The following is a 21,672-nucleotide window of genomic DNA, read 5'->3' as shown; positions in this document are numbered from 1 at the left end:
ATCCATCCATGTCTACTGGAAAAACCATAGCTTTGACTAGATGGACCTTTGTGGGCAAAGTAATGTCTCTCCTTTTGAATATGCTGTCTAGGTTGGTCATGGCTTTTCTTCCAAGGAGCAAACTTCTTTTAGTTTCATGGCTGCAGTCACCATCTGCAGTGACTTTGGAGCCCAAAAAATAGTTTGTCACCATTTCCACTGTTTCCCCATCTATTTGCCATGAAGTGATGGGACTGGATGCCATGATCTTAGTTTTTTGAATGTTGAGTTTTAAGCCAACTTTTTCCACTCTCCTCTTTCACTTTCATCAAGAGGCTCTTTAGTTCCTCTTTGCTTTCTGTTTATCTTTGGTAATTTTCCTTAATAATGGCCTTATCAGTGGTGTATATTTTAGCAGTGTAGTTGTTAATGGTATTACCTGATAGCAGCAGTTGTCTGTTGCTTTCTATATTTTCCCCTGGTTCTTAGAGGTCCCCAGCAGAGTGGTCTTGGGTAAAATATATCATAATATATGAAGTGCAGTAAAAGTTGCTCAGTCGTGTCCAACTCTGCAACCCCATGGACCATACAGTCCATGGAATTCTCCAGGCCAGAATACTGGAGTGGGTATCCGTTCCCTTCTCCAAGGATCGTAATATATAACTTAACTTTAATATTGTATGTAATTCTTTGCAGTCTTTCAGTGTCTGATTTTTTCCCATACTTTAGTTGTCTTCAAGCTCACATTTATTTAGTTTTTCTTAGTTTTTTTAAGAAGTACACATAGTCAGTGACCAAGTGCTTAGTGAAAGTGAATTCGCTCAGTCGTGTCTGATTCTTTGTGACCCCATGGACCATAGCCTACCAGGCTTCTCCATCCATGGGATTTTCCAGGCCAGAATACCGGAGTGGGTTGCCATTTCCTTCTCCAGGGGATTTTCCCAATCCAGGGATTGAACCTGGGTCTGCAGATGCTTTACCCTCTGAGCCACCCGGGAAGCTAAGAATTTACTCTGTCTAGTTACAAGAATGCTCACCATAAAATTATTTATCATGATAAATTTAAAACCATATAAATGTTACAGATAAGCTTTTTAGGTCATTAAATGTGTTTTATCCATAAAATTTGGTATATTGTCCTAAAAAAATGATGTTGACTAGTTTTTATTAACATATAAGTATAGCTATGATTGTTTTTGGCCATACTGTGTAGCTTGTGGGATCTTAGTTCCCCAACCAGGGATTGAACCTGGGCCTTTGGCAGTGAAAGCGTGGAATCCTGGCTACTGGGCTGCCAGGGAATTCCCAATATATCTATGATATTTTTTTTTCATGAAAAAAAGCAGGTTACAAGGGAGCAAGTACAATAGAATCTCATTTTTGTGATTAAAATTAGATACTTGTATATGTATAGAAAAAATGTCTGAAGAACTCTATACACAATTACAGAGCAAGATTAGCAGTCTTAGTTTAAGTGTCCAGGTCCACTAGTAATTTTCTAGATCTTCACTTTTTTTTTGTACCACTAACTGTAGCTATTAATTCTGGCTCCTGGGAAAGCCTCTATCTTGTCTTAGGTGTAAATAAATCACCTTTCCCTTAAAAAAGGAAAGACTGGAGTTTTTTTTAAAATAACTTTTCTAGGAGAGTAAACAAGTCAAAGCAAAAGCATAAAACCCAAAGTGTTTACAGAACACACCTTACTTTTTCCTCAGTAGTAAAAAATCTGTCCACCAATTAGCTTAGCTGATGCAGATGGCACTCTGAAGTCCTGTGGCAATCCTTTACCCAGATCTTTCAAGTCAAACCTTTTAAATTATAAGTTTTGGTTCAGTACTATGATACCATTTAGGAATGTTATAGAAGAAATTGAGATGGCACAGAAAAATATATATAAAATATTAAACAATCCAATTATAAAAGTGTATATGATAGTATCATAATTTTAAGTATATTGTGTAATGTACAGAAAAACACAAAACAGATAATCTTGACAGGGTAGCAGTGCTTTTCTCTAAGTGGTGGAACTGCAGCCCATTTTACATTTCTCCCTGCTCCTCTGCTTTTCTGAACTTGTATAGAGATGCCGTAATTTGTGTCACACTTATAAGGCTCCATGTTACCCCAGCTGTGTCCTCAGAGTCCCCGTCAGTGGGCTCACCCTGCCCCGGATTGCGCACTGCTTACACTCTGGGCGCGTGACTCCTCCGATACGGGACCGTGGATAGAGAGGACTAAGGGACTTAAGCATGGGCGTTAGGGGTGTCCTGAACTAGTCCCCCACGGATACTGAGGGGTGACTGTGCGGTTTCTAGTGCAGACAAACCATGTTTTATTGTACTTAGCTTCATTGCACTTCACAGATTGGGTTTTTACACATTGAATGTTTGTGGCAACCCCGTGTCAAGCAAATCTATGGTGCCATTCTCCCAGCAGCATTTGCTCACTTCATGTCTCTGTGTCGTATTTTGGTACCTTTTGCAACATTTCAAGCCCTGCACCAGCAAAAAGACTACAACTTGCTGAAGGCTCAGGTAATGGTTAGTGTTTTTTAGCAATGAAGTGTTTTAAAATTAAGGTGTGTATATGGATTTTTTAGACATAACACAACTGTCCACTTAATAGACTACTGTATCATGTAAACAGAGCTTTCATACATCCTAGGAACCCAAACATATGCATGTGGCTCGCTTTATTGCTGTAATCACTCTATTGCACTGGTGTGGGTGTGAACCGACAGTATCAGCAGCTGCGCCTGTCTGTCAGTTCTGAACTCTTTTGGATGTTGTAGAAAGGCTGGGGTTTGTGTTTTGGCTGCACTGCACCGCATAGTTCCCCAACCAGGTATCAAATCCGTATATAAAGGCTCTTTTTAATCCAGCTTTTTCTACCTATCTAAATTTGTATAGTTTCTCCTCTAAATAGTCAGCTTGTTCTTGAGCAGGAGGGATTATTTAATAAACTAAGAACATGTAACATATATGATCACTTCTTGTTTAATCTGGAAAGTACCCTCTCTTGTCTTTTGGTGTATATTGTAGTGAGGCCAGCTAGGGTCCAACAGTGATCAACACATTTGTAGATTGTGACTGACTCCTCTTTCCAGTATATCTACTAGATGCTTAGTGTCCTCACAGTCAGTTAGCAAATCAAAATTGTGTTGTTAGACTTCAGAGTACTGCTCTTCAAAGATGTTGGCTGATTGTTGCTGTTCAGTTGCCTTATGTTCTGATGTGGGTGTTGAGCATTGCAGCTGGGAATACGAACAAGGAAATGGGCACCCAGTGAGATATATAGAAAACCTCAACTTTCTGTAACTTTGAATGGGTTGCTATGTTAGAGTGAATTTTAAGCTTCTTGGGCCCTTAAATTTGACATGTACATAATCATAGACACATAATAAATAATGAAAACAATGATGAAGTGCAGTCACTGAAACAGACTTTGAGGATTGTAAACATAAGCCAAGTGTACAGACGGGGCTAACAAGGCGGTGGTGTGTTAACAAATAATGTCCAAAGTGCAGGTGCTTAAAGCAGTAAAGTTTTGCTTATGTAAATGTTCACTTTGCAGTCTGATGCAGGTTGGATGACTCTCTTTGCAGCTCTCCTCCAAGCTATGTCTTCTCATATTATTTGCTGCCACCATCTTCATAGGTAACCTCCGAATTCGTGGCGGAAGGGAAGAGAGATTGTAGTTGATTTGCACAGGAGGTTTTATTGGCACACTTACAAGTGGCACATTCAGTTTCACTTACATTCTCGTAGTTGGAACCCAGTTTCATGGCCTGAAACCATAAGGAAGGCTGATCTTCCTCTATGCCTAGGAAAAATATAATGAAATAGGGTCACGAAGCATCATATCTGCCACACCAAAGTTTTAGAATAATAAAATGGCCACTAACTGTATCTTATAGATCAGTTCAGTTCAGTCTCTCAGTCGTGTCCGACTCTTTGCAACCCCACGGACTGCGGCACTCCAGGTCTCCCTGTCCATCATCAACTACTTGAGTTTACCCAAACTCATGTCCATTGAGTCAGTGATGCCATCCAACCATCTCATCCTCTGTTGTCCCCTTCTCCCACCTTCAATCTTTCCCAGCATCACGGTCTTTTCCAGTGAGTTAGTTCTTCAAATCAGTTGGCCAAAGTATTGGAGTTTCAGCTTCAACATCAGTCCCTCCAATAAATATTCAGGACTGATTTCCTTTAGGATTGACTGGTTTGATCTCCTTGCAGTCCAAGGGACTCTCAAGAGTCTTCTCCAACACCACAGTTCAAAGCATCAATTCTTCGGCACTCAGCTTTATTTATAGTCCAACTCTCACATCCATACATGACCACTGGGAAAACCATAGCCTTGACTAGACGGACCTTGGTTGGCAAAGTAATGTCTCTGCTTTTTAATAGGCTATCTAGGTTGGTCATAGCTTTTCTTCCAAGGAGCAAGTATCTTTTAATTTCATGGCTGCAGTCACCATCTGCAGTGATTTTGGAGCCCAAGAAAATAAAGTCAGCCACTGTTTCCACTGTTTCCCCATCTATTTTCCATGAACTGATGGGACCAGATGCCATGATCTTAGTTTTCTGAATGTTGAGCTTTAAGCCAACTTTTCCACTCTCCTCTTTCACTTTCATCAAGAGGTTCTTTAGTTCTTTGCTTTCTGCTATAAGGGTGGTGTCATCTGCATAGCTGAGGTTATTGGTATTTCTCCCAGGAATCTTGATTCCAGCTTGTACTTCTTCCAGCCCAGCGTTGCTCATGATGTACTCTGCATGTAACTTAAATAAAGAGGGTGACAATATGCAGCCTTGATGTACTCCTTTCCCAATTTGGAACCAGTCTGTTGTTCTGTGTCCAGTTCTAACGGTTGCTTCTTGAACTGCATATAGCTTTCTCAGGAGGCAGGTCAGGTGGTCCGGTGTTCCCGTCTCTTTAAGAATTTCCACAGTTTATTGTGAACCACACAGTCAAAGCCTTTGGTGTAGTCAATAAAGCAGAAGTAGATGGTTTTTTGGAATTCTTCTGCTTTCTCTGATCCAGTGGATGTTGGCAGTTTGATCTCTGGTTCCTCTGCCTTTTCTGAATCCAGCTTGAACGCCTGGACATTCATAGATGACTTTCAGTTTCTTCCTCTTTGTCTGTTTCCCTTCTCTGTAGTTCTTATCTGTTCTCTGCCTTTCTGTCACATTAAGCTGCCCAAGGTTGTGGTGGAATGAGTGAAAATTAACCTGTTTGCCTGTTGCCTTCATTTCTTACAGGAGAAGAGAATCCCAACAAGTTTTCACTGTATCTAAAGAGATTAATTTATTTATTCATTCATCAAATTTTAATTGAGCTCCTGTTATATGCCAGGCACTATTCTAGGTATTGGGAATGTAGTGTTGAACAAGACGGAATTCCTGTCTTGTATTCTGGTCAGATTTATTGATCACCAAAATCTGTTATGGATGGTACAATATTTCAATTAGTAACCATAAATTGTTAATATACCAATTATAAGGATTACAAAATTAGAATAAGCATCATAGGATTAGTGCAATGTAAATAGATTCATGGTGGTTGGTTTTATAAACCATAATATCACTGGGAATAATATGGCTCTTTTTTTTTTCTTTTAGCTTTAAAAAAACCCCCTGTCTCCTTTTCTCAATATGAAAGTCATCAAGTAATCTCCCATCTTCCAACTGGACAACCTCTCTCCCCAAATATGGTTCCAGGTACGAAGTCTTATTCTTAAAATTCCATTTGAAAATCAATGTACTAGTTATGTATTGTTATATAGGGAATAAAACATGTCATTTAGGAGCACCGTGAAGTATCCTTCATTCTTCTAGTTAACGTTACGTACTGTCAAATGACTGATGAAAGCTCAGGGAGCAATCATTATAAAATTAACTCTGTCTCATGGACTGTTAAGAGCAGAAGAATTATTTGTTCTGCCGCTCTGGACTACCTTCCCTGTCAGTACTACTGGTGTGTGTATGTTTACCTTCTTCGGAATGTGTTCAAGTGTATCTCCCAGAGGCCTTCTAAAAGTTAAGAGGTCCATCTGTATTAAGCTCCCCACTCTATACTTTTCTGTTTGTTTTCTACTGAATACCTACTCAGTTTTATAGGAATGTTCCCCTAAAATGAGAATTGATATGAATAAAATACATTGTAATAAAGATCTGAATCAGTTCTTTGATGAGTTAAAAAGAGAGGTAAAGGAAAGAAAAGATATATCCAGGAGATACTAATAAGAATCAGGCGTTGTGTCACTGTAGATGAAAATGGCTTTGAGACTAGAAATTCTAAAAGCCTTATGGATTTTGGAGATTTCTGACAGCAATTTAGAATTTGGAGGGAAGATACAGATATCGGTGCCTTTATATTAGTCCATGAGGTCTCAGAGAGTGAGAGACTGAAAAACAATATATGCTGTTGGCGAATAAGTTTATAATCAGTACTAAAGATATCTACCTGGGAATGGTCAGTAAATGTAACACAACTAAAATCACATTGGTTATAAGCTTTGATTAAAGAAATAAAATAAAGCTTAAAAAAGAAAAAACTACTTGCTAACCCAGTATCAGATAACTGTGTCTTACTTTTCTCAAGTAGGTCTTTTGAAATTTTTCTGCAAAATATGACCTTAATTTGATGATTTTTGCCTTAGATTCTCATATAAACCACAATGGAAACTCTAGAACTTCAAAACAGAACCCTTCCAGTCCTCTTCAGCGTTTAATTCCAGGCCCTAACTTGGAGAGTGAACCCAGAATTCAAGCAGAAGTTCTAAAGCAGGCTACCAGGGATCGAGCTGGTGATTTCCATAAATTGAAGCAAAGTAAGAATCAGTTGATAAGTATTATGCTGAAAAGATTTCTTTAAATATATTTATTTACAAGGCTCAGTTAGCATCTTCATTATTATAATCTCTAAGAAATAAATGTAAAGTTTTACACATATAAAGAGAAAGTATGATGGTGGTAAAATTTTAAAGAAAAGTGGGTTTTACATATTCTAAAGAACACATTCAAAAGCTTCTTTTGTTCTCCAGTATTAAAAAAAAATTCAGGTGAGTTGATTTTTTAAAATATTATCAGTTCTTATGAATGAAAATTTTTTGAGAAGTGAGAAAAGATAATGTTTTGTTCAGCTAGTACATGAAACTTTGATTAGAAGAGAGGGAAGACCGAGTTTTGAAAAATGGGTTCTGGAAGCAATGAAGAGTTCATGGTAGAAGGAAGGCTGGGTGCTGTCTGCTTTTCCTTGCACTTGCGGTTTGCTTCATTAGGTTTTAGGAGAGAATCGAAAAAAAATGGAACAGATTCGTAGTACTGGGTAATAAGGTTTGATGCTTACTTGTTTTAGACATATTGATTACGATAAGTGGAAAATACCTGTTTATCTGCATAATTCTCTAATTGGTAGATTTTCAAGATGCAGAAGGAAAAATTTTGGTAGTTGACAGAATTTGGAACAGGCCAGCTCTCCTGAACTGTACTTTTCACTGCCTCTGCTATTTGAACCTTCCTCCCTTCGACTTCTGAATAGACAGAATGTCTGAGAGCTCCAGTTTGCTTTTGTTTACTTTTAAGGATGGCTTCCATGGCAACAACTCTTCAGAGCAGCCTTTAGGCGTTTACTTGTACACAGGTTGTTTGTATGGTGAGAACTGCATGGTGTTACATTTTTAAGTTGGTCTTATGACAATTATTCATATTTCTGCATCTATGAACATATAGTTAGTTTATTTACATTTCATTGATTTTCCTTCCTTGATGTTTTAAAGCCTATCCATATATCTTGACTGAAATATTATGTAAAAAATGTTTTTGTTTACAAGGATATGGCTAACATTTTAAATACAGTGAAAAAATATTTCCTCCAAATCTTGTTGGAGGATTGGCTTCAAAACTTTTTAGCTCAACAAAAAGAGGTTCATGGTAAGGTCAGAATCTTACTAAGATAAAATATCTTAATTTGATCACTTGAGATTTTCTTCTACTTATAGTTTATTCTGTAAAAATTGTTATCATTCTCTTACCTCCCAATCAGTCTTTGGGTAGATGTGACGGAAAATTATTACTTTCTACAAGTTTTTTTCTTGGCCATGTTATGTAGCATGTGGGTTCCTAGTTCACCGACCAGGGATCAAACCCATGCCCCCTGCACGGGAAGCATGGAGTCCTGACCTCTGGACTGCCAGGGAATTCCCTACAATTTCTTTTTAAAAGAGTTTTAAAATCTTATTCTGAATTCTTTTCAATATATCCAGAGAGTTGAAATCAGTGTGAGCACTGTTTTGTGATTTACTTTGTCATTATTTCTTATATGCGTTTTAACTTATCAAATGGTTATGTAGTTGTCATTAAAATACATATACACACATACATACACGCATAAAGATATATACATATATTCCATTGTATTTAGGCAATAATAATAGTTCATCTAGCTCTGCTCTTTAATTGATTGTTTAAATTATTTCGTAGTGTCTTATGTTAGCAGTCATGAGTATGATTATCTTTTATTTCAAATTATTTCCTGCTTCTACTTTGAGTGTTCTTTTATAAGTATAATCTCCTGACTGAATTTGCAAAGTACTTGACTAACTTTATAGCTCCTGTTACAAATTGTCAGATTGTTTTCTAGAACAGTTTCATAGTGTCACTGGAGATGTTTAAATTTGTGGTAAAATACATATAAAATTCACCGAAGTGCACAGCTCAGTGGTATTTAGTACATTCGTAAAGTTGTGCAGTCATCACGACCGCTTTCTAGTTCCAGAAAGTGTTCACTGACACAGAAGAGAACCCGGTGCCATGACACAGTCACTCCCCGTTTGCTGACACCCGCGGTCCTTGGCAATGACTGGCCTTATTTCTGACTGTGGATTCACCTATTCTGGACATTTCATGTAAATAGAATCATGCAGTATTTAGCCTTTTTTGTCTGGCTTCTTTTTCTTAGCATAATGTTTTCAAGGTTCAGTCATGTGAACCTTTATTCCTTTATGGCTGGATATCATTCAATTATATGAATACATTTTGTTTATCCATTCACCCATAGGTGGGCATTTGGATTGTTCCCACTTTTTGGCTGTTGTGACTAGTGTTGTTCTGAATATTTATTGACAAGTTTTTGTTGAACACTCGTTTTCCATTTCTTAAAGTGTTATATACGTGGGTGTAGAATTGCTGGGTTATCAGTAATTCTGTGTTTAGCTTTGTAAGGAACTGCCAGACTCTTTTCCGCGGCAGTGGCACCAGTTTACAGTTCCATCAGCAATGCACGAGAGATCCAGTTTCTCGACATCCTTGTCAGCACTTAACATTTTCCATTGTTGTTTTCACTGTTGCCATCCTAGCATGTGTGAAGTGGTATCTCATTGTGACTTTCATTTGCATTTCCCTAATGACTGATGCCATTGATCATCTTTTCATATATTTGTTGGCCATTTGTATATCCTCTTTGGAGAAGTGTCTATTCAAGTCCTTTGCCTATTTTAAAATCGGGTTGTTTTCTTTGCTGTTGAGTTTTGAGCGTCATTTATATGCTCTGGATACTAGATCCTTATCAGATACATGGTTTGCAAGTGTTTTTGCCCATTCTGGTGTGTGTCTTTTCACACTTTGGGTTGTTTTCTTTGCTGTTGAGTTTTGAGCATCATTTATATGCTCTGGATTCTAGATCTTTATCAGATACATGATTTGCAAGTGTTTTTGCCCATTCTGGTGTGTGTCTTTTCACACTTTGGGTTGTTTTCTTTGCTGTTGAGTTTTGAGCATCATTTATATGCTCTGGATACTAGATCCTTATCAGATACATGGTTTGCAAGTATTTTTGCCCATTCTAGTGTGTGTCTTTTCACACTTTGATAGTCCTGCAGTGCACGAAGTTTTAATTTTGATGAAGTCCAATACATCTATTTTTCTTTTGTGGTTCAGGCTTTTGGTGTCATGTCTAGGAAATCTTTGCTAAATCAAAGGTCATGTCTTCCTCTAAGTTTATAGTTTTTGGTCTTTTTTTTTTTAACTTGAGGTGTAATTGCCTTACAGTATTCTCTTAGTTTCAGGTGTAAAACATAATGCTTCAGCATTTGTATGCATTGCACAGTGGTCACCAAGTAACAGTGTTAGCTTTCATATGTAGGTTTTTTATGTATTTTAAGTTGATATTTATATGTGGTGTGAGGTAAGGGTCCAGTTATACTCTGTGCACGGGTGTTCAGTGGTCCCAGCTCCGTTTGCTGCAGAGACCTCTTTCTCCATTGAGCAGTCTTGGCATTCTTGTCAGCAGTCAGTTGATGGCACGTGTATGGGTTTATTCTGCACTTTAGTTCTGCTCCGTTGATTCCAGATGCCAGCAGCACGCTGTTGATTACTGTCAGTCTGTAGTCACTTTGAAATTGGGAAGGGTGAGTTTTCCAACTTTGCCCTTCATTAGAAGATTATTCTGACTTTTGGAATCTCTGACAATTCCGTCTGAATTATAGGATCTGCTTGTTTATTTCTACTAAAGAGACAGTTGGGATTTTAATCACAATTGCATCAAATCTGTAGATTGCTTTGGGGAGGACTGAAACCTGAACAATATTAGGTCTATTAATCCATGAAGATAGGATGTCTTTCCATTAATTTAGGGTATCTTAATTTTTTTCAGCAATTTTTGTAGTTTTCAATGACAGATCTTGTGCCTCCTTGGTTAAATTTATTCCTAAGCATTGTATTCTTTTTTATGTTACTGTAAATCAAATTGTTCTCTTAATTTCCTTTTCAGATTGTTTATTGCTAATGCATAGAAATATGACTGATTTTTTTCCCTTGGCTTTTGGTTTTAAAATTTTTAATGCAAATTTCTAAGAATATGCTAATATTTAGGTTCATTTTAAAGATTTAGAATGTATTTTATTTTCACTCTTTTAGACTAATAGGTATGAATCATTGTTTTTAAATATACTATAAAATATACCTATGTCATATATATTAGCATATATAAACATATTTGTCAATATTTTGAATATGATTCAAAACTTTTATGAGTATTTTACATCAAATACATTTTTTCTTTTTGCTTTTGTCCTGCCTTCACCCATTTCTCCTATGCACCCACCCCAGCCTCTGCCAACCATCAATCTATTCTTTGTATTATGAGTTTTATTTTTGTTTGTTTTACTTTTTTTTAGATTCTACATAGAAGAGAGAACATATAGTACTTACTGTTTCACTTGGCATAATGCCATCAAGGTTCAATCATGTTGTTGCAGATGGCAAGATTTCATTCTTTTTTATGGATAAATAATACTTCATTACACATATCTACCACACTCTGTTTATCCATTCATTCACCAAGGGACACATAGGTTGTCCCCATATCTTGGCTATTGTAATGCTAATATAGCATGGAGGTGCATGTATCTTTTCAAGTTAGTGTTTTCATTTTCTTCAGGTAAATACCCAAAATGGAATCGCTGGATCATAAGATTTTTTTTTTTTTTTTAATTTTTTGAGGAACCTCCATAATGTTTTCTATATGAAACCATAGTGGTAGCACTAGTTTACTTTCCTACCAGGAGTGCATAAAAGTTCCCTTTCCTCCACATTTCTCCAATTATGACTGATTTTTGTTTGTTGATCTTGTATCCTACAACTTAGCAGAATTTAACACAGTAGGTTTTTATTTGTGTATATTCAAGCATATCCATCTTGACTTATGAGAATCTTCATTTCTTTTATAGAAAATCATTTATCTTATTTGGCCATATGTACACTACTAAATTTCCACTTTTATTTTTTTTAACCACCAGTGTATTATTTGTTCTCTTTGGAATATGCTGTGCTAAGTCGCTTCAGTCGTGTCTTGACTCTTTGTGACCCCATGACCCACCAGGCTCTTCTGTCCAGGCAAGAACACTGCAGTGGGTTGCCATGCCCTCCTCCAGGGGATCTTCCCCACCCAGAGATCAAACCCGTGTCTCTAATGTCTCCCACTTTGGCAGGGAGGTTCTTTACCACTGGCGCCACCTGGGAAGCCTGAGCTTGTGTCTAGCACTCGGAAATAAATGGTCTGAGAAGATGCACGTACTGACAAAGCAAAAGACTTTATTGGAAAGGGGAGCTCAAGTAGAGAGCAGTAGGGTAAGGGAACCCAGGAGAAGTGCTCTGCCACATGGTTCATAGTCTCAGGTTTTAGGTGGTACTGTTAGCTTTCTAGTTATTTCTGGCTAACGATCTTGCCCATGCCCATATCTGGTCTGATCCAGGGCCTTTCCTGATGGCGCGCGCATCTCTCAGTCAAGCTGGTTTCTAGCAGGAGGGTTTCTGGAAGGTTGGCAGGGCGTATTATGAACTGGTGTCACCTCCCTTCTTTTGGCCGCTCCCTAGCTCTTCTGGTTAGTCTTCAGTTATTGGGCCTTCTGGTGGTGAGACTGCTCGTGCCAGCGGTTATTACCATGCCTGGCCACGGTGGGTGGTTTTGGTGAATGGTTTCCTAACAGGCCATTCAGTTCAGTTCAGTTCAGTCGCTCAGTCGTGTCCGACTCTTTGCGACCCCATGAGGTAATGTAATCCCTGTTAGTCTAGACTAGCAGCGTCCACATCACCTGTGACTGTTAAAAAGCCTTCAGACTATCCTAGACCTCACTTATATTTACATTAAGGTTTGAGACTCCACTGTTACGTGGTTTCCTCATTTTGTAGACAAGTAGAACTAGATCCAGAGTGTAACTTACTTGAGGCAAATAGTAGAGCAACCGGGACTGTTATTTAGGTCTCCTACCTTTAGGTCCACTGTTTCTTCACTGTATTTTTCTCACTGCCTCCTCAATGCTTTTGAAGTTTTGGAAAAATTCTTTCATAGTTCCTTTTCTTGTTCTCTTTCTGGCAGACTCCTAATTATACTTGAAAGGTGTGCTCTGCTGGCAGCTATTTGATAAGGCCTTCTTCATATCCCTACTCTCTTGATCAAGTCAGTCACTCCCTTCTCACACTGTGGTTGACCCTTAAACAACTTAAAGACTGTAGAAGGAAGGAAACAATAAAGCCAAGAGCAGTCATCAGTGCAATGGAAAATAATAATTAGGAGAGAAAAAAATTTTAACATACCCCTAGTGATATTCAATGAAGAAAATATCTTCATTTTCTTCTACTTGGAAGATAAATAATATTCTAAAACTTTGACAATAAATGTGAAAACTTAGATCAAATTAATAGTTTCCTGGAAAATTGATTACAAATATTAACTTAAGGTTTAAGAGCCTGAACAAAAACCAATAACATTAAGTAAGTTGAATAGGTAATCAAAAGTCTCAGCACATCCCAAAAGAGATGCTGCTTTAAGTAATAGAGTTTAACCAGATTACTAAAGTCAGGATCACTATGTGAAACTGATAATTAAATCACGAAAGACTAGTGAGAATAAGACCCCTGGCACCGGTCAAGACAGGAGGAGATGGCACAGATTCACAATGTGAGGGGTGACAAAGAGCTGTTCACATGGACCCTGCAGATGATAATGTCAGAGCGCATTCAGCGATTATGCATTAATGTTGGAGAATTTAGAAGTGGATGATAGCCTAGACGAACACCTGTGTACAGACTGGCTCAGGAAGATGAGGAAAATCAAAATTGTCTCATATCCCTCTGAGATATTGAATCTGTAGTTTAAAACTTTCCCTTAATGAAATTTTCATGCCCAAATGGTTTTGTGGTGAATTCTTCCGTTTAAGGAAGAAATCCAACCAATCTAACATGAACTCTTTTGGAGAATTGAAAAGGTAAACATTCCCAACTCATTTTATGAAGCTAGCATATGTTGGTTCCCACTCCAGTACTCTTGCCTGGAAAATCCCACGGACGGAGGAGCCTGGTGGGCTGCAGTCCATGGGGTCGCTAAGAGTCAGACACGACTGAAAGCGACTTAGCAGTAGCAGCATATGTTGGTTAGCAAAACTAAGGATGCTCTGAATATAGGACAGTCCCTCTTATTAGCAGAGATATAAAAAATGTTAGTAAATCAAGTCCAGAGATGGATGAAAATTATATCCATAGTGCCCATGTTGAATTTATTTTCAAAATGCAAGGATATTTAACATTTGAAAAGCAGTCTGTATAATTCATCACATTCACCAAATATATGAGAAAAATCAATTGATTATCTCAATTCATGCAAAGAAAACATCTGAGGAAATTCAGTTCAGTTCAGTTCAGTCGCTCAGTCATGTCCGACTCTTTGTGACCCCATGGACTGCAGCACGCCAGGCCTCCCTGTCCATCACCAACTCCCGGAGTTTACTCAAACCATGTCCATTGAGTCGGTGATGCCATCGAACCATGTTATCCTCTGTTGTCCCCTTGTCCTCGTGCCTTCAATCTTTCCCAGCATCAGGGTCTTTTCAAATGAGTCAGCTCTTCACATCAGGTGGCCAAAGTATTAAGGCAATTTCGCATGTATTTATTAAAAAAAGCAAACACTAAGCAAACTAGGATTAGGAGGTAATTTCCTTAATCTGATAGAGTATCTGCCAAGATCCTGTCACAAACATCATACTTAATGGTGAATTATCAGAAACTAAATTTAGCAAAGTTATTAGATATGGGATTAAAAGTTCATTGCATTTCTATATGTCAGCAGTATACATATAAAATGAAAATTTTAAAAAGAAACTTTTTAAGATTTTTGTAAATTATTAAAAAAAAAAAATTTCCACCTAGCAAAAACAAACTTTCACCATAAATCACTTTGTTAGGATAAATTTGTCCAATCAAACTGGTATAGCATGGCTCAAGAGCTCGGAAGTTATCTCCCAGAATCAACGCAAGAGCCAGGCCTGAAGACAAGACTTTCTTTGGAATGTACCATGAGATAGGTATAGTAAGCCTCTTAAAATCTCTGACTTTAGGTCTTGCATAATTATTCCCAATTTGCTTACCCAGACTTCCTCTACTTTCTCATTTAAATCCAGTCAAATCAGTCTCTTTAGTGTCTCTTGAATAGCCTGTCTTCATCCTCCCTTACTTGAATGCTCCTTTCTCTCTGTCACAGTATAATACATTTACCTCTTTCGAGGTGGACGTGAGAACCGTTACACTGCAGAAACCTGATTGCCTCTTTTTTTGAAACCTTCCTTTCTAGCTCTTGACTCACACTGATTTCCTCCTGTATAACTTTTTGTAAGTATACTGCCCGATAATTATATAATCTATACATTTATGTATATAAGTGTATGATTTTCACATTGATCGGCATTACCCGCTTTATTTGTATGGTCACCTTCCCTCACTGTGAAGTTTGAACCCCCTACTTGACTGGCAGGTAACGAGTTTATGTAGTTGACTCTATTTTGCTCTCTCGTCATCTGTCGTACTGTGTATATGATAACATGAGTTACTATTGTGGTCATACATTCTTGTTATTGATTTTCTTATTATCTCTTGATAATAGTTATAGTATGAAAATTTAATGACTGAATTCAAGCTAGTTAGAACATCAAAAACTTTTAAAATAAAAAGAGAGAAGAAACTTTGTGAATTGTTCTGTTGGAATATTATAATAGGAACAGGTCGACCAATTCTTTGTCATGTTTGGTAATATGACAAATGTTTGATAATATTAGTTAAATTAGTTGTATTTTGCAATAACCTTTTTAGACTAACTTTTGGTCTCTGTTTCATAATTCTGATTAAAAAATGAAAATATTTTCTTGGAGGAAACTGTGTACCTTGAGAAACTCACTTGGTAACTACCAGGTTAAAATGTTTATATATTTAAAACAGCAATTTCACATTGCATAAAGATGATTTAACTGCCCCAGGCATTTTGTCCATAATATTACGTATTAAGAAAAACAAAATATAGTTTTCTGTAAATCTCTCTTTTCCTTCTTACGTTGGCATCTTTTATTTTATCATTAGAGAGAGAGATAATAATAGACACCAGCTGTTTCTTTTTTGTATCATTGCCGTTAGAAGACAGGTTGTCTTTCTCACAAATATCCTCTTTTCTCGTGTTACTGTTTCCTTCTTAACTCTTGTATATCAACTTATGTATTTATGGTATATACCCAGCTCTGTTCTAGAATAGATTTAAGATGATTGTATGTACTTTTCTGTTAGCCCCCTTTACTTCAGTTACTGATGTAAACTGCTCCCCTCAAAAAGCCTTTGTGAGTATGATTTGTTCTCTAACTATTTTTAGTTAAAAGAAACCTTGATTGACTATTCTTTTATTTGCTGTGTGGTGGTTACAGTATTATACTGTTTTCACATGCACAGCATGGTAATTCAAAATCTTTATAGTTTATACTCCATTTGAAGTTATTACAAAATGTTGGCTATATTCCCCGTGTTGGCCAGTATATCCTCCTAGCTTATTTACTTTATAGGTAACAGTTTGTACTTCTTAATCCCCCATCTTGTACTTCCCTCCTCTCTCCCCACTGGTAACCACTAATTTGTTCTCTATATCTGTGAGTCTGTTTCTGTTTTCTTGTATTCTTTAGTTTGTTTTGAGTTTTAGATTCCACGTATAAGTGATAACATGGAGTATGTCTCTTTCTCTGACTTATTTCATGAAGCATAACGTCCTCCAGGTCCATCCATGTTGTTGCAAATGGCAAAATTCCCTTCTTGTTTATAGTTAAGTATATATCTTATATATATATACACCACATCTTCTTTATCCATTTATCCCTTGACGGATGCTTAGGTTGCTTCCATATCGTGACTATTTTAAATAATACTGCTGTGAACATTAGGGTCCATATATCTTTATCCATTTATCCCTTGACGGATGCTTAGGTTGCTTCCGTATCGTGACTATTTTAAATAATACTGCTATGAACATTAGGGTCCATAATCTTTTTGATTCAGTGTTTGCATTTTCCTTAGATATATACCCACGAGTGAAATTGCTGGATCATATGGTAGTTCTATTTTTAGTTGTTTATGGAACTTCTATAGTGGCTGCACCAATTTACATTCCCATCAGCAGTGTACAAGGACCCCCTTTTCTCCACACCCTTTCCAGCATTTATTATTTATAGGCTTTTTTATGATAGCCATTCTGATCAGTGTGAGATGACACCTCAGTGTGGTTTTGATTTTCATTTCTCTAATAATTAGCATTGTTGAGCGTCTTTTCGTGTGCCTGTTGGCCATCTGTATGTCTTTGGAAGAATGTTTATTCAGCCTATTTTTTAATCAGGTTGTTTGTGTTTGTGATATTGAGTTATAGAAGCTGTTTATGTATTTTGAATATTTTCTCATTGACTCTCTATTCAGCAGTTAGAAATAAATATATTGGCGTGATGACATGGTGAGCCATCTGTGGAATTGACCAATACCTCCATAATTCTTGCTCTTTGAACTTAACCTTTCTTTCCAAGCAGAGGAAGTTTGTCTCATTGCAATGTGAATTTTAAAAATATAATTCCAAAAATTTTAAACCTATCACAGAGTTTTTATAATTTCTAAAATTCTTATATAATCAGTAAGTTAATGATATTCATATTTTAGGGATTGGAATAAAATTTACTTTTATGCTACTTAAATTTAATGTCAAATAGAGTTTAACTTGGGTTTGGGAATCAGATGTTAGTTTGCATAACATTTTTATCTTTGATGTCCCTTTATTGAATAGCTTTTTACAGTACATGTTATATCTATTGCTCTTCTTGATTCTAGTACTATGAATGTGTGCAATATAATAGCCTTATGTAGGTCAACTTTCTTAAGCTTCCTCTGTCATTGACTTTTAGAAGTCTGGTTTGGGAAATGAGAAAGAATAAATCAGAATTACTTGGGATGTTTTTCAAATCACACACTGCTAGGGATTCTGATAATTCGCTCTTTGCCATACCTCCTTGGAAATCCATGGCTGTGCTGAATCACTATTACTGAAGAAACTTAGACAGCCCACCAGTATGTTCATTTATTTTCCAAGAAGAAACTGCATGGTTTCTTCAAGCATACATGGTACTCATTTATTCTGATAAGAAAAGTTATCAAAGTTATTCCTGGAAAGTTATATTTTATAAAACAATAAATGATTACAGGTTTCATATATGTATTGTATCTACTCATAAAATTTTTGATTCGTCTCCTAAAGTGTTAGAGAAATACTATCAGAGAAGTTGTTGGTTATTAGGAAAACAGTTTTGAAAATTGTGCCCTTTTCTTTAAGAAAACCTTCAAACCTTAAGTAGCAAGTACTGAAATTAATACACAGGAGAAATTCTTAAAATTATTTTCGGTCTTCATTCTTATTTTCTTTTATCTTAAATAACCTTCAGAAAATGTATCTTTTTTTTTTATAACCAGTATCCTGAACGTTGCCAGGTTTCACTTGTCTGCTTTCTGATCTACCTCCAGTATAGCTCCCTTCTTTTCTTCTCTCTTCACTCTTGATTTAATCCTCTGCCTACTTCACAGGCCGGTTCTTTGATGAGAATGAATCCCCTGTTGATCCGCAGCATGGCTCTAAACTGGCGGATTATAATGGGGATGATGGTAACGTAGGTGAGTATGAGGCAGACAAGCAGGCTGAGCTGGCTTACAATGAGGAAGAAGATGGTGATGGTGGCGAGGAAGACATCCAAGGTGAGCGTGGGCCTGGCCTCCGCGCCGTGACCGTGAAACCCACCTCCTAAATTTTTGGTTGAATTTGTGTAAAATTTCCCCACTTATTAGCAGTACAATCTTCGTGCAGAGAAGTATTTTGTGCAGTTTTTCAATTTTATTTTGAAAACCATTTTGTGATAGTGGTATTTGCAGATTTTTACACAGATCATTTTAATTGTTTTCATTTTTAGTTATTATGTTACATGTTTTAGTGACTATAATTAATTAAAAACTCAAACACTTGAGAAATTTTAGCACTAAATTATTTAAACTGGCTCTAGACTTTACCTAAGGCAAATACTCCCAGAAGATATTTCTTTTCCAATTTCTCATCTGAAAACATTTCATCATTCTAGGTACAGATTTTGACCAGACAGCCACAAAGGGAATGGTCTCTTCCACACTGAAGATGAGATTATTTCACTAATGATTCAGCAGAGGAAGTCTGTTTTTAAAATTTTTCTGAGAGGTTTAAAGTTTATCCTTAACAGTTTGTGAAGATTTGTCTGTTTTATGTTTAATACACAGATTCAACATATTTTCCCTGTTAACTGTGTTCCTTCTGAATTTTTAACTTAGTGAAAGTTCAGAATCCACTTGTGTGCATGTTCCCCTACCTATGCATGCATATCAGAGTATGTTGCTTTATATTGCAAGTTTTTAGGCCTGTTTTCTGCCTGCTTATCATTTAGTAGTATTTCTGGAGCTTTTTCTCTTTATAAAAATTGATTATGAACTTAATGTGTGATGTATTCAGTTTTATAATACATTGCATGAAGTATTTTTCAATGTAACCTGTCTGGATTTCTTTCTTAACTCTTTTTAAAGTAATTACATTTTATTTAGGTTCCTGACAAGAATTAACTCTGTAAAACTCAAGACAATATACTTGTCCTAGAATGTTACACATTTAATAGAAAAAGGGGAACGAGTGACTGTGACCTCCACCTAGGCCTTATTTTGAGAGTACGTTCTAGTGTCAGAAGAGTGGTTATTGGGAACAGAAAGAGCTCTGTAGTTACATAAGGATATATTAATGAGAACTTCCCACACACTTTTTGATATCATTCAGAAAACTGTACTCATCCATTTTCCTAGTCTCATCCATTTTTTATAAATCTTACCATTGCTTTCTCATAATTTGTTTGGATTATATTTATTTGCAATTATTATGTTTTAAGGCTTTCTCATGCATGTATATCATATCACCAATTAGACTGTAAGCTCTTAGAGGGCAGGAATTTTCATTTATTTTTCCTTCTATTTTGTATGCATCGTTTTCTGCCTTCATTTTCACCCCCCCGCCCACTGCCAAATAGCCCTTAGCATCCATAGGACCCTTGGTAAATATTGTTAACTGATCATTTTGTGCCTGTCCCATTGAGCTTTTATTTTTATAACTGTGACTAGGTTAATAACCCATTAACTTCTGGTCTTATAGTCTTGCTTGGGTTAAGCTTTAAACATTCTCTGTTTTTCTTTCATAGAAGCTTCTGTCATCTCATTGGGTAATTCTGAGGTTTTTATTAGTGCAATTTATTTCAATGATAATTGAAAATCATTTCTTATATTTTGGCTGCTTTAATGTTGATGGCTACAGGATTCTCATTTGATACTTTTATGACTTTTATGCGTAATGCATTTATCTCCAGTGCCTTCTTTCTCGTCACCCTCTCCTACCCCTGGTTCTCACGGCCACTTTCTACTTTAGGTCCCCGGTACCTTCATGCTACCCCTGCCTTTTCTTTCACAAGAAAATAAATCCATTGATTCTAATGCATATAAGGAAATGACCTAAGGTGATATCCTCAGTTAAGTAGGGAGGGGATGGTTAAGTTTCAGGGGTTTCCTGATCTGCACGTGAATCTTACTTGAGCAGGCGGTTGCCGTTTGACATTTGTTTATCCCATTTTGAGGTTCACTAGTTGAGAGCAGCAGCAGGATAGGGCAGCTTCCCGGGGACTCCTTTACCACAGGGCCAGAAAGATGCAAGAACATCTGCTCCAGCAAACACAGAGGGAGAAGTTTGTGTGAACTGACTAAAAGGGAATATACTGGAAACCCAAATAATTTTAAATATGTTTCAGAGATTCTTTAGATATAGTATTAACTGTCTAAAATGTGGGGAGGGAAAATTATGGTTCTTCTCTGGCTTAACAACAATATGTACTTCAAATGATTATTATTGTAGTAGTTAAAAGAATTTATTCATAGATTCTACGTAGAAATAATAGTTGGGTTCCCAGGTCAGGTTGCACGTGAAGCCAAAGCAGGCAGTAGACTGGAAAAATCGATGAGCCGCGGAACTAGGAGTAGGAGACAGGCTGTGTATTACTTTTCAGGTCTTTTGTACTCTCTTGGCCACCATTTCTTCATCCTCAATGTAAGGGTGTTGAACTAAAATAAACAGATGGTCCTTCTCAGTTCTAAAATGTTGTGGTCACATTCACGGTGGAATCACTCTATACAAGTGTTAGGGACAAATGTGTTTCATATTTCAGCATGCCTAAAACACATCTTTCCCCAAACCCTGGAAAGAAAGTGGAAACTTTATGCCACCACTGAAACTATCAAGGCAGAGAGGTCAAAAATTGAAGCTTGCACTTTAGAAGCACTTGAACGGTTCTATCATTAGGGGTCTGCTCTACTCTCCATAGGATTAGGAGCGGGTTTTTTTGTTTTTCCTCAAGCTGTTGTTGGGTCCCTTGTATTAGAGATTCTACCTGTGGGACTAAGGTTCTAGCTTCAGCTAAGGACACCAACTTTGGTCTCTGGAATTCTGAATTATGAAATGCAGGCTTTGACAGCGTCTCTAGCTCAGCTGGTAAAGAATCTTCCTGCAATGCAGGATACCTGGGTTTGATCCCTGGGTTGGGAAGATCCCCTGGAGAAGGGAATGGCTACCTACTCCAGTATTCTTGGGCTTCCCTTGTGGCTCAACTGATAAAGAATCCACCTGCAATGCAGGAGACCTGGGTTCGATCCCTGGGCTTGGGAAGATCCCCTGGAGAAGGGAACGGCTGCCTACTCCAGTATTCTGGCCTGGAGAATTCTGTGGACTGTATAGTCCGTGGGGTTCGCAAAG

General features: G+C 37.1%; 1 protein-coding gene across 4 annotated transcripts in view; it reads left to right on the top strand.

Moving 5' to 3' along the window:
- GOLM2 (golgi membrane protein 2) overlaps nucleotides 1-21,672 on the top strand; it is an 84,697-nt gene that overhangs the window by 57,244 nt on the left and 5,781 nt on the right. For 2 of the 4 annotated variants that reach the window (XR_008687262.2, XM_055436242.2), the window contains exons 7-9: nucleotides 5,601-5,699; nucleotides 6,641-6,811; nucleotides 18,399-18,566. Coding sequence is in view for 3 of the 4 variants with exons in the window: in XM_055436242.2 (XP_055292217.2) it covers nucleotides 5,601-5,699; nucleotides 6,641-6,811; nucleotides 18,399-18,566 (438 nt within the window). In the remaining variant the exon portion in view is untranslated. Of the gene's footprint in view, nucleotides 1-5,600; nucleotides 5,700-6,640; nucleotides 6,812-18,398; nucleotides 18,567-18,943; nucleotides 19,057-21,672 lie in introns of all 4 variants that reach the window. The other 2 variants (XM_055436244.2, XM_055436245.2) reach the window with 2 other exon arrangements.

The sequence above is a fragment of the Moschus berezovskii genome, chromosome 9 (genome assembly GCF_049115385.1).
Source record: "Moschus berezovskii isolate FMDL1 chromosome 9, NW_MosBer_1.0, whole genome shotgun sequence".
In the NCBI taxonomy this organism is placed as follows: Eukaryota; Metazoa; Chordata; class Mammalia; order Artiodactyla; family Moschidae; genus Moschus; species Moschus berezovskii.
Note: the sequence above shows the minus strand (reverse complement) of the source record. Positions and strands in the feature narration are given on the sequence as shown.